At 43.5% G+C, this 13337-nt stretch overlaps 1 protein-coding gene across 1 annotated transcript; it reads left to right on the forward strand.

The window, feature by feature from the left end:
- The first annotated feature begins 80 nt into the window (after positions 1 to 80).
- On the forward strand, positions 81 to 545 carry phlda1 (pleckstrin homology-like domain, family A, member 1). The gene has a single exon (XM_061080365.1). It carries the CDS (start codon positions 81 to 83, stop codon positions 543 to 545), a length of 465 nt encoding a protein of 154 aa, XP_060936348.1.
- Positions 546 to 13337: the final 12792 nt, after the last annotated feature.

The following is a 13337-nucleotide window of genomic DNA, read 5'->3' on the forward strand; positions in this document are numbered from 1 at the left end:
TCCCAGCAGCAGCATCTCATGCCTCCACCTCTCCTCCGTCTGCGCGTCCGTCCGTCGGTGCAGTGAAGCGGCACAAGAAGATGCTGGAGACCGGCAGGAAGGTGTTGAAGGAGGGTCTCCTGGAGAAGCGGAGCGACGGGCTGCTGCAGCTCTGGAAGAAGAAGCACTGCGTCCTGACCGAGGACGGCGTGCTGCTGCTGCCGCCCAAGCAGCACGACCCCCCGCAGCACCACCAGCTCCACCACGGCGGCGGGGGGGACCCGGGCAGAGTCAAGGAGCTGCACTTCGCCACCATGAAGACGGTGGACTGCGTGGAGCGCAAGGGCAAGTACGTCTACTTCACCGTGGTCACGATGGAGGGCAAGGAGATCGACTTCAGGTGCCCGCAGGACGAGGGCTGGAACGCGGAGATCACCCTGCAGATGGTCCAGTACAAGAACCGCCAGGCCATCCTGGCCGTCAAGTCCACCCGGCAGAAGCAGCAGCTGCTGGTGGTGCAGATGCCCGGACAGAAGCCGGTCCGGGGCACGCTGAACGTGGCGTGACCTGCGGCGAGTCCCGGGGACACTGGTGCGCCATCATCGGTGAGACGGAGGAGGAGAGGAGGGGACCCCCATGTCCGGGGAGCAGCTGGGGGTCTCCTGTACAAATCCAGGATGCGTTTTTTTCCATTTGGTTCTATTCCCTGGATATTAAAACCATCTGGTGCCATCGTAGGTTTTTACAGTCCTCTCGCACAGATCCAACCCTGAACCAACATTCTTCCACAAGGGGAAATACTCAAACTGTGGATTTAATTTTTTGCGTAAAGAAAAGTTTGTAAGACGTCCTCTCATACACGGAGGGTAACCCCCATGTGGTGGAGCAGGTCTGATATTTCATACACAAAGTTCATATTTATCCAAAAGATGATTTTACGCGCGGCGATCCATAGATTGAATTACGCACGTCGCCTGATTATTTCCACCAGTGTCGCATAGGTTGTGTTGTTAGAATGACACTGAGCCAACGTGGGTGAATCGATGATGTGATATGTTTGAAATCTAAAATGTTAAAGTGCAGTATTTTAAAATATGTGCTGATGACTCCAGATTAGAGACGCACAGACTGCGCGTAAAAAAATCAAAGGCGGTCAGGGAGAATCCCTGGTTCACATTACACACACCCGCGCACACGCACGCGGTCTAACCTGTTCTGAAGTGTGACAGCAGAGCCAAGTGTTTGCAGCTTCACACGCTCCAGCAGCTCAGGGTCACTTTCTCACTCCTGCAGGCTCCGGTTGGATGTGGTGAAGTGAGCCGCTCTCACACACGTGGCTCTCCGAGGCACATGGGGATTGTTGTCACAAGGTGGTTTCAACCCACAGAAAGATGAATGGACCAAACATTCCTGAAACTGATTCACCATCCTGTCGTTCTTGAGTCATGGTAATAAACGATAGGTGCAGGCAAGTGTCACATCCTGTCCGAGCCAAGGCTTTGAATTGGAGGGAGACACTGTAACTTTACAACCACAGTTTCCTGATCAAAACCTATTTTCGTAAAGAAAAAGACAGGCCTTTATTCATCCAACTAATGTATTAAACTAACATCAAAGTTAAGTGATATTTGCCCTTGGGATTAGTTGTGTTGTAGCACTGAGGTCATGTAATTGGCATTTTAATTCTTCTCAGGAAGAAAATCAATGAATATTAATATATTTCCCCCAGCTGGATTGAACCCCTGTGTAGAGAAGGGGTTTGTCATAGGGTTCGAGAAACATCCCTCATCCATCCACGATTCATCCCACTTATCCTTTGGGAGTTGCCAGGGGGACTGGAGGCAATTACAGAAAATAAATAGCTGAATGAATAATTCAAACATTTTAAAGACTTGTATTTTTGGCATCCGACCAGTCCACGGTGTCCCCTGCGACTCTCAAAAAATGAGATGTTTAGATTATGGATACTGGCGACTGAGCAGCAGAATGAGGCAAAGTAGCACTTCTTCATGGCCACTGTGAGCTGGCGTCCAATCGTTAGTCCCTGACTGTTAGAAATAAGCAACCTTTTGTTAAATCCATGTTTCAAGACTTTAAAGATTTCCTCTGGCTCCCGCGTCAGGTGCCACCAGTCTGCAGTCTGTCTAATTGATTGCATCCACAGGTTAATTGGACGCTGAGCCGGAGGAGGATTATTGACCCGGGCTGCACCCCCCCCCCCCCCCCCCTCCACTCTCCAGGATAACCCCTCTTCCATGTAGTGGTTTCCCAGGAGCAGAGCCCCCCCGCCCCCCCTTTTCCACTCAGAGACTTCTTTCACAAAAGACTGATGGACAAAAAGCATGTGAGAAAACAACTGTATTCTACCGTGCAATGGGTATATCCCTTTATTTATTAGTTGTGTATATATATATCTTTTCTATAAAATGTTAAGTTGTTGATGAATGTTCGGTGTGGTTGTTGCTGGAGTGGAACAGGAAATACTCGGCCTACAAGTCACTCAACAGTCCACTGCGAAGAAGCTTTCTTAAGTAGTTCGGTTGGTCGCTGTACGTTAGTCGGATCCCTTCATGATCGGTAAAAATGTGTCATTGTCCATGCTTTCATTTTTTAACTGAACCAAAGAATCATTTCATTACGTTAAATCTCTCTTGTGCAGTTGTACACCTTAGAATATACTAAAGTAAAATACTATGGATTCTGTATATGATGAGATACCTGCTCAATCAATACATCATTTGTGTTAAGTGCTACATCGTGCACACAGTTATTTTCCAACATTTTATTTGGCTGCATTCATTGATACAAAAGCTGTGTCTTGTTTTCTTGTGAGTCTTAAATCAGAGAAGAATTAAGCAGGAGTCTGTAACGCAGTGGAGCTTTCTTTGTATTGAGAGTTTTCAGGAGCTACTGGTTGCATTAAGCCGAGTGGATGGGGTCAATAAGAAGTTCTGCTGGAAGGTAACATCAGACTGAAGCTAAAAAAAAAAAAAGGAAACCAAAAGATTTCAAGGTTGATAAATGAGGAATTTGTGTCAATTTAGAGCAAAACATGAGAAGTTATCATAGCTTATTAGTTGGTTTGATGATGGTAGCTATGTGCCAACTATCTGTTAAAATGTACAAATACATTTTGTCTTGACAGCGCCTAAAACAGAGCTTTATACCACTGTCACATGATTACAGCCCATCTATCCAACAACGTTTTCTCACAGAGGGCACATACTAAACTCTCTTGACGACCTTAAAGGGAAATTCTGGTATTTTTCAACCTGAGCCCTAATGCTGCATTCCTTTATACCTCGGATCTCGGAATTTCGACTAATGTCGAAGGAATCTCACCACTCTCAAAACCAAGATAGTCTCTCTGCGTATCAACAATCCTGACAGCTGCAGTTTTTACTGTTTATTAGCACTTCTGTCAATAAATGTGTCATACACATAGTACTGTCCAGTTACTGTCTGTGGACGTGTTACTACGGTGCTAGTATGGGTGAAATGTAGCGTAATGTGTTATTTACGAACTGGTTTTGCTAATAATGCCCATCTGGCTAATGTAAACGTTGTTCCTGGGCAGCTGGAGCGCTATCAACTCGGGTTATTCATGTGTGACGTCATTCAGAGGGACGAGCTCCGAGGTGTAATGGAACGCAGCATTTGTTTATATGTGAGAGGGTAAATACATTTTCAAAGAACCTTTGGGATTGGTCCAGTAGATCGCCACCTGTGGCAGCCATGACACGATGACAGTGCTACAATGAGGCTACAATGTAATCCTATGGGCCAACTACGACATTTGGGCTAAAAGTGCTCTAAGGTTTTTTCACCGTGTCAAGGCTGCCTGTGTATTGAATAGTTAAAAGGGAATGACGGCTAAAATCATTCTGAGGAATTATGTTCTCCAATAGATACAATAAACATTGGGCTAGAGAGTTTTAAATGCAAAATCATCTTTCTTGCAAGATAACTAGTTGTTAATTATTTAATATCTGTAATACAATGGATTTAGAATTTTGATTTGTATTGGTACCTGGCGATTAAAGCTTCCCAACTAGATCATTTTGACTAAAACAGACTCTTTGGCTCAGTCCACTGACTTTTATTGCAACCAGTCAGATGATTCGTGTCTGTAGCAGCTCTGCCACCGAGAAACGGTTATAAAACCATCTCATCTAATCTGCAAGCTATAGATTTGAAAATATGAAATGATTTTCATGAGAAAATACCGGAGGAAATATTGTGATTGTTGTGCAACGCGTGTGGTGATACACAGGGCAACATTAAGTGGGACGTGACAGGTAACAGTATTGTGGGATGTCTCGCTGTCAGGAACCGTTTTATTTCACTGCGGCTCATGTTGCTTCCTGTCTGCTGGAGGTGTTTCCCACTGCTCTCTCCTCTACCCAGTGCATCACAGCCGCCAAACCAGCACATGCCTCTGTGCTGCTGTCATCTCACACACTGGGCAATAGCTGTGCCCTGTGTCTAATGCAACTGATGAGATGCTTCTCTCCGACATACCTTCCTGTTGCCATCATTACACACCGTTATAGCTGCGCCCTTTGTAGCCACCGTCCAATTTCTTATTTCAACGTGAGATCTATTTTCATACCTTGAAAAGATACAGTACATTCCATTAAAAAAAGAAAACAAACACAGCATGTTGTCTTGTGTGGTTTCTTTCCATCTTCTAACACAGCGGCAGATGAGTGTCAGGGCCCTGCGGCCCGCTGGGGTCATTTCACCGACCTGTTTAACTAGCTGCCGCTCTGTCGGCGGCTGGCCTGTCGTGCTTCCTTCACCTCCTGTTTCCTGGTCTAAAAGTGGAGGCCGCGTGGAGAATTGGGTTTCACTGCTGTGTGTTGCCGCTCAGATAAACTGTCACTATGTAGTGTCAGAAGCACACGCGGCCCCGGCCACCCTCCTGTCTGAAGCCAAGCTAATTCAATTAAACGTGGGGCGCATGAGGGCATCCTTTTTGACACATGAAGGGACCGCTGCTCCCGGAGAAGATCAACGCTGCGGTGGGAGGAAGCAGCCTCCTCTCTCTGTGAATATTAAAGTCTGAGCCACAGAGTCACCTGTTCTCCCTGCCTCTCTCTCCTCTGTACTTCACACACAATGAAAATAGTCCCATGATTGTAATTAGGATTCTTAATGGAAACACTTTTCATGTCAGACATTTAGCAAACGTTTTAAGTCCTTGAACTCCAAATTAGTATAAGTATCTAAGTATAGTGTCATAGCAGACAGAGAAGAGAAGAGTGTTATTATAATCAAACTGACTGTACAGAAATATGTATGACCTGACTGTCAGGTCTGCAAAAGTTATCCACCTGCTGGTAATATCGGACCAGATGAGGCTGTAACAGCACAACCTCTGATGGTATTAAACCTAACAATGGTTTGTCTTATTGCATTGTTCAAATTTTTGTTCTTCCTACTGGGGTTTGAATGGAGCAGTGGTGATTCTACACAGCTGCCTTTAAACTCAAATTACACTGCATATATAGTTAATCCAACAAAAATATTAGCCGCAAAGCTGTGCTTCTATTTTCTGTATAATCCACACCAAACAATTAGGCCCATTATAATAATTTAGTTGCAGAACCCCCCCTGCTCTTAGACCTCTCTACGTGGCAGCTCTGTGTTCAAATTGACCTACAAACCCGAGAGGAGAGAGATCAGCGAGGACGTGCTTAAGTTAGCAGTCTTTCCTGTTGTTGACACTCCTCCACCAGGGCGGCATGTGGCTTTGATGCAGCCGCAGCAGCTGCCCTCTGCCAGCGTTGCATCAGAAGCCCCTGCAGCTCCTTATTGGCATGTGGCTTGACCGACAAAGTATTCCTCGCCATCGCCGTCTCCCTTTGATCAGGGGGGACACACCAAAACGTGTGAGAACGAGAGGCGTGCGGCCGTGAAGGACCCGTTGGGGAGCTTCAATGTCAGAGGAGAAGGGGTCTCTCGGGAATCCACACTGCTTATTTTTCAAGAATAAAAAAGGGAAATGTGAGAAACGTGTTTTGTCTTGTTATCAGGAAGAACATTTGATCTTGAATCAGTCCAGCAGTCAGTGCTTTGTTAAATACAGGCTTTGTTTTTCTGGCTATTAATGAATCCCATGAAACGATTTAAATCAACAACCTCCTCATAATATTTTTTGACTTCTCTGTCTGTGGCACTGGTTCCTAAAATGACACCCCTAAATAAGCTTCTCAAAAATATATCATTTAATTCTAAAATAGCCCAGACGTTTCCTAAAATAGCTGGGCACTGTAGCTTTTAACAAATTCCTCTCAAACAGTACTACAAGTACTGGTGAATTTATTGGTGATGAATTCACATTTGGTGCTTCGCAGAGAGAGAATTTTACAGCAGCTGGACATGTGGGACTGTGCTGTGGAATAGGATTTACAAATAATTGGTTCCTGTCTCTATCTTGGATTTGAAAAATATGGACCTCCACTTATATTGAGTTAAAATGCCTCATTGCAAGAGCTTGACAGCTGCAGCATATGAACACACACACACACACACACGCACACACACAGTTGTGACTTGAGGAAATCACACTGACTTCCTTACATTTCCTGGTGACTTACTCTAATCTTAACCAGTCACTATTTCCTTAAACCTTAACCTAAGTCTTTACTGATGAATGTTGAACTAACCTTAACACATGTCTTCACCTTAACCTTATATGATTAACAACATTAGGAGTTGATTGTTTGTACTCTTAGGGAAGGGAAGCCCCCATTATATGAGTAATATTTGACCCCACACACACATACAGGAATACAGACAAACTGTGGCAATAAGTCTGAAACTGTGGCTGCTTCAAGCTGAACTTTGGGACCAATGGAAGTTAAATCCACGGGCTCGATCGCAGCTTCTCTGGATGGATCGCTCACAGCGCCTGGTAGCCTCGACCGGTCTGGGTAGCGACAGCAGCAGCAGCAGGCGACGATGATGGTGACAGACAAGTCTCCTACTCCGAGCCTGTGGGTCCATCTCTTCTCTAAACACAAACACGCAGCGTGTTGTATTAACTCCCACACTGACTTATCTTCCCTTCCCCGTGGTATTTTGACAGTGGCGTAACACAAAGCCGCCGTGTCCTTTTTTCTTGATGTTCAACGCTTCATGTGTGGAAAATGAATTCTTCAGACATTCCCTCCAGAACTGACAGAGACTTATGCTGCATGAGTCCTGAAGCTTAGGCTCTGTGATGAGAAAAAAACACAAAACAGCCCCTAAACAGACCATTAGTATGTGTACCATGATGCTTCCTGCCAAGCAGAGCATGACAGTTGTGATACCTTGCTGATTTTAGGACTGCACTCACATGTTTATAAATCCCACAATATCCCTAGTAATCAATAGTCTTCCCAGGATCCATTGTATGTGATTAGGCTGAATGGCATCATGAGCACAGCAGCAGCAGCAGCACAGCACCTCAGAGGGTTATTGATCCATAAACTGCACGTGAAGTAAAACTGTGAAGAGGCTTTTTGTTTATACACCCGATGAGATTGCTGTGCTGCAGAGATCCTGGTTTCCCTTTCCTCTTTTTCAACATTAAGAAGGCGCTGAGCCGTCCTGTGCTGTTTACTGAAGACTTTAACATAAGACGGTGTACGTGGTTTGAATGAAGTTCTAACGTGTTGCTGTCCAGTTGCAGAGGTGATTTTAAGCCATTTTAAAGCAAGAGCTAAACTCCAGAAATTGTGTCCGGACAAGAGATTGTCCAGGTCAGACGTTTTCACAACACCAGGAAAATGTCCAAAGCATTTAGGCGAGGGGTAGACATTGCAGGATGCAGGACACGACGAATAAATTCCGCTGTGGTCATCGTGTTTTTGTTTACAGCACATCAACACCAGCGACGGTTCCTGACACCAAAAGCTCTCGAATTTCACTGTCTTTCCAAAAATGATATCTTCTTTGGCTCCTCTTTTTTAATCCTAAGATATTTCTGATCTTTCACTGTGTGTCAAAAACGTCACAAACATCCCCACTCGCTCGTCGTGAATTCTCTGAACATTATCCTGCTGTGTTCTCATATGGGCTCACATGGACTTTTTCCAAAGATTTTTACTGGGGGGGCTGGTAGGAAAAATTCTGGAAAATGTCCACACCAGAGCAGCATATATGTTTAGGGAAGGTGACATGGGGGCTGCTCGTATTGTCCAGCTGACACAGCACATCTGGGAGCAGGCAGGAGAGCACTGGGGAAGATGTCTAATTGTGCTGCACCAACATGGGTCTGACTGGGTGAATTTGAAACTTTGAATCTTTTTTTTTTACCTATTAAATAAAATAAAACTGTCTGCAATGAATGAGGGACTATACTCAAAGCCAGAAGAGGCATTCCAGTCTGCAAGGGATAACTCTCGTTATGTGATACGTGATACAAGATAAAATAATAAAAAGATGAACCTCAATATGAGCATCATATATCTCCTCTAAAGCCTTTTGAATGATGTGCTAAACATTTGCGGTGCAGTTTGCAAATACTGCATGAAAGCCTGAATGTTATTCAATAAACCTATCTGCACACAGCAACATGCAGCATGCGATCGACTGAATATACTCAAGTTTAAGTGTTGGCATGCTCCATCAAACTGTGCTTCATTTGTTTATTCATGTTCTCTAACAAACCTTATTTCCTGAAGATGATAGTCAAAGATGCCCCCTGCTCTGCTGGTGTATTGCTTGCCCTGTGCTTTATTGGCTGCCATGCCAACCGCTGCAGGAGTGAGTTGATGGTGCGGTTCCTGCTGGTTATGTATTCATATTTGCCGTGTCGCTTTTAAAGAACTTTTGAGGCGCCACACAAGTGTTGATAACGACTGTGCATAAAAGCCATAACCATCTTCAGGATGTTCATTACTCAGATTACGGGAGACTCATCCGCCGCTCTTATCGAGCCACATCGCCATCTTCTCATCACAGATCGCCCAGAGACGTGGCTTTGTTATTCAGAGTGCCTGGCAAAGAGATAACAGGTACACAAAGAAAGGCCTATTATTCTGGGACATCTGGCATCAGCCCGGCTCCACGGCCTCGTCGGACGGTGAAACGGCTCATCAGCGCCGAGAAAAGCGAGCAGACTGTTCACACACTCGCTGTTTTGTTTTCTCCCAAATGCGTGGGCCGAAGACAGATAAGGTGTAGATTGCTTTATGACACTTTATTCAGGCTGTGCGTCAGAATCACAGCCAGATTGTTTGTGCCTTTGTTGAAAGTGATGAAAGTTTGGATCCTAAATTTCATTATTCTGCAGTGGAGGATTATGGGGTGCATAAAATGAATAATCCCATACTTCAGATCTTCATTCTAACTATTCAGCATTATTGAACCGTTACACTTTATGTGCTTAGCCATTAGCGGGCTGTGCAGTGTGGTATCAGGATATATAAACCAGGAATAGTCGACCATCTGCTCAGTACATACACTGTGTTTTATGTACTTTCTATACAAATGACCCAAATGGTAACAAAAAAATGAAAATGATGAACAAGGCAAGTTGGCTTGTCATTGTGTGTGTGTGTGTGTGTGTGTGTGTGTGTGTGTGTGTGTGTGTGTGTGTGTGTGTGTGTGTGTGTGTATGTGTGTGTGTGTGTGTGTGTCAGTTATGCAAACAGGACTTGCAGGAAAAGCCTACACAATGCTCAAGGTCGTTGTTTTCCATTTCTATTTTCTCAGAATGTGTATCACAATATAATCTCATTGAGATACAAATGATGTCATCCTTTGCCCACTGGATGCATTTTAGCGAAACACTCAGGGACTGGCCACACAATGAAAGTTACTTTTGCCCTCAAAGCAGATCGGTCTGTTGGGTTTTGCACAGGTTTACAAAAATAAACAGGTTTTAGGAGCTAGGTTGTCAACACAAGCTTTAAGGTGTCTCTGAAATCAAAACTGCATTTTTAAGGCTGTACTATTTTACCAAATACTCATATTATGTCTCGTAGTATTTTGTGAAGTCTAATATCCTTGACCTGCCCAGCACACGAATATACAATTAGTGACAAGATGAAAAACAGGGTGAAGCTTTTTCTCATTAAAAGCAAAATATCTTTTGTCAGAAATTGGTTTGGAGATAAATTGAGTTTAAAAGAGACTGAATATTGGACTTAATTTGCCCGGTAGCCAGAAATAAATGCGTGTTTACTGCAGTTTGTGTATATAAGTTATTGTTTGCTAACACCTTTTACATATCAACTTAATGATAATGTCGCTGCTTCAACAAGAGCAACACAAATGGAAACTAACCAATTAAAAATGCTTTTACACATTTATTTATCTGCCATTCTCTTATCTGCTATATGCTTGTGTTTATTTTAAGTAGAAAGACATGAGTTTTATGCTGGAAGGGAGAACTGAGAAGCATTTTTATGGACCCTGAAGACAGTGGATTTATTCTATGATAGTAGAAAAGGATGGATTTTCTGGACCCTGCCCTTTGTAACACAGATGGCAGGCTGAGAGTTACTTGATAACCATCAAGAGGGTGGGATCTGAGCTCCCATGAAAGTTATAAAACCATACATCAGTGGGAGTCGCTATAACATAATCCAACAAATGGTCTGTAAATGGTTTGTATTTATGTTTTCTATCGACCACTGGGGATTTAAAACACAGTTTTTGCCATTCACACATTCATGCAGTGCATCTCATAGCAGCAGGAACCATTTGGGGTTCAGCATCTTGCTCAAAGCATTCTGGTGTGTGGATGACCTCCTGCAGCCACAGACGCCAACCATTAATTTAATCACAAATATTGCAATTTAGAATATAATATAATATATATTTATTGTCCAAGGTCCAAGGTGCAAATGTGTCTTTGGCTAACCAAGCACCAGATAAACCACAACTTAAAAAAACAAACAAGCAATTAGTAAAACAAACACATAGATAGGGTTAAGTTATACATAAAAAAAGTTCATGTCAATCCCTTCTGTCACATTGTAGAGTTCAGGATATTGATGGCACTTGGGATGAAGGACTTCTGAAACATGTTTTTAGTTGCTAGAGGGACCTCCTTGTTGTCTCCCCTGTCCAATGCAATGTAATGTCCATTTAAGTGTATGTATCTGTCTGAGATAACTGGGGTCAAATAAAGACTTTAACAACAGAACCAGTGTCTCCTGAATGAGTGACAATGACTGCAATTCATCACCAAGCCGCTGTGAGGCGCTGCTGAGAGCGGCGCGCAGCAGCTGACGTGAACACGTGTGGAAGAAGAAGAGACTGTTTACATGTTTTCAGCTAACAACATTATCTTTGTAAAATATTTTTACAATAACAATTTAACCGGGGTTGGTTTCGGGTATTTCACCAAGAAGCAAAAAAACCAAATGACAAGAATTCACCTGTTAGCATGACGGCTACCGCTAGCTAGCTCTCAGGGAGGATGCTAACTCTGCTACCCGTCCTGAAGCTGCTGAATGTGGGACCACACACCTGGACTCAGCCTGCTGGAAACACTGGGCTCAAATCTATCCGTGTAAAGGTAAGATCATATTAATCTATTTTATGTTATTATAAGTTGTGTGTGCGCTTAACCTTTTCATGTATAAAAATGGAAAAAGTTACAATCGACTTGATGTAATTGTGGGCTTCTGCTGTTGTGTATATGTGTGTGTGTGTGTGTGTGGTGCGCAACTTCATACCTTTTAATTTCATATTTCAATTAAATAATTGTAAAAATGCAATATTTATAGTACAAGTAGTGAGGTAATGGGTTGATCTTTGTATGTCTCTCTCTCTCTCTCTTTGCTATTAACCTATCTATTGATTTATCTCAGCCCATAGTGTTGGTTACGTTAGAGACGTCTTCAGCTCTGCAGGGATTTAAAAGGGTCTTTAGAGATTGTTGTCATTTAAAACTTTGAAACCCGTACAAGTAGAAGTGGTTGTTTGTGTTGTTTCACATTAACTGAACAGTTTTTCCAGTTTGATAAGTAGGCTACATACTGTTATGTTCTGTCTTCTTATTTCACAAATCTCTGTGTGTGTATGCGGAACACATCGAGAACTGTTCATCTTATCGGCTTCACTCTTGGCATGTGTTTGTTAAATTCAGTGTCGACTTTGGTGCGGTTTGGACATGACAGAGTCGAATATGGCTTATTCCATGTCCTCGGATAAATTACAGCAGTGGTCGGTAAACAGTAGCCCACAGTACGGTGGCTGAGAGGGCTCAACGCACTGCAAATTCAGAAAACAGATGCAAATTTGATGGACACAAAAATCAAAACGCATGCAAAAACAGAAACACACTGCAAATTGGGAAAACGACAGCAGAAATGTTTCAAGGGGACCCGAAGAAGTGACGAACCTGGCTGTAGTTCGATGCTTTTTGAAGTTCCATCACCACTGACGAGTAGCAGACTTCTATAACGTCACAAAGAATTGAGAGACAGCCAAGTTCATCACTGTTTCTGGGTCCCCTGGAAACATTTCTGGTGTTGTTTTTTGCTTGTTTTTTTGTTTGCATTAACATGTGTCCCTTCAGATCATTTTGATCATTTGATCATTTTCATTTCACAGTATCAGACATTCACGGTTATCGCGGTTGCTGATCTCCGTCATGGCAACAACATTCATGGAGTCACTCCCTCTATAGCGGTTTGTCGTACTGACTTGAGCTTCCCCGAACTTATCAAACATGTGAACAGCTCTGTGTCTGCAGCGGTGGCATAGCTTCATTACCACAGGCCAGGCAAACAGCCCCTTCTATACAGACAGGTTTAGAACTTGCACTGCACTCTATGCTAAATTAATAACCTACCTACATAGCCACTCAACCACTTTAACAATAGCAGCCATTCGCTTCATGTTCGAAGTTGCAGTTAGTAAGCCTGAAATCTATTGCAAAAAGATAGAAGAAGACAACGACAGGTATTGTTATCATATAGTCCAATATTTTTCATATAGTTTGTTAACATACAACGTTCACAAATTAGATTTTGTTGTGCTTTAATTTAACTATATGGCTATTTTTGCTTCTACAGCAACTCTCTGCAATACTGTGCACTTCAAACTACAATTCGCTGCGTGTGTGTGGAGTCGAGTGTGTTAGTCAACTTGGCTCCTCTAGATATCTCTCCTTTTTGACCCTCTCTGTGCTTGTTGGCTTTAGGCCTAGACCACCACCACACACACACACACACACACACAAACGCACACACACACACACACGCGCATACACCCACAAACTGCGGCACCTGTTGCCAAACCACCCAGCAGCGGCGGTGCTGGTGAGCTGGCTCAGCCTCTCTCAGTGATTACAGCAGGAAGTTGGCGATAAGAGCAGAAATGTCACCTTGGTCTCTGCAGCTTCTGAA

The sequence above is a fragment of the Limanda limanda genome, chromosome 1 (assembly GCF_963576545.1).
Source record: "Limanda limanda chromosome 1, fLimLim1.1, whole genome shotgun sequence".
In the NCBI taxonomy this organism is placed as follows: domain Eukaryota; kingdom Metazoa; phylum Chordata; class Actinopteri; order Pleuronectiformes; family Pleuronectidae; genus Limanda; species Limanda limanda.

Bases quoted from the DNA above. Each gene is read 5' to 3' on its own strand.
- phlda1 (XM_061080365.1), top strand. From the start codon at position 81: ATGCTGGAGACCGGCAGGAAGGTGTTGAAGGAGGGTCTCCTGGAGAAG.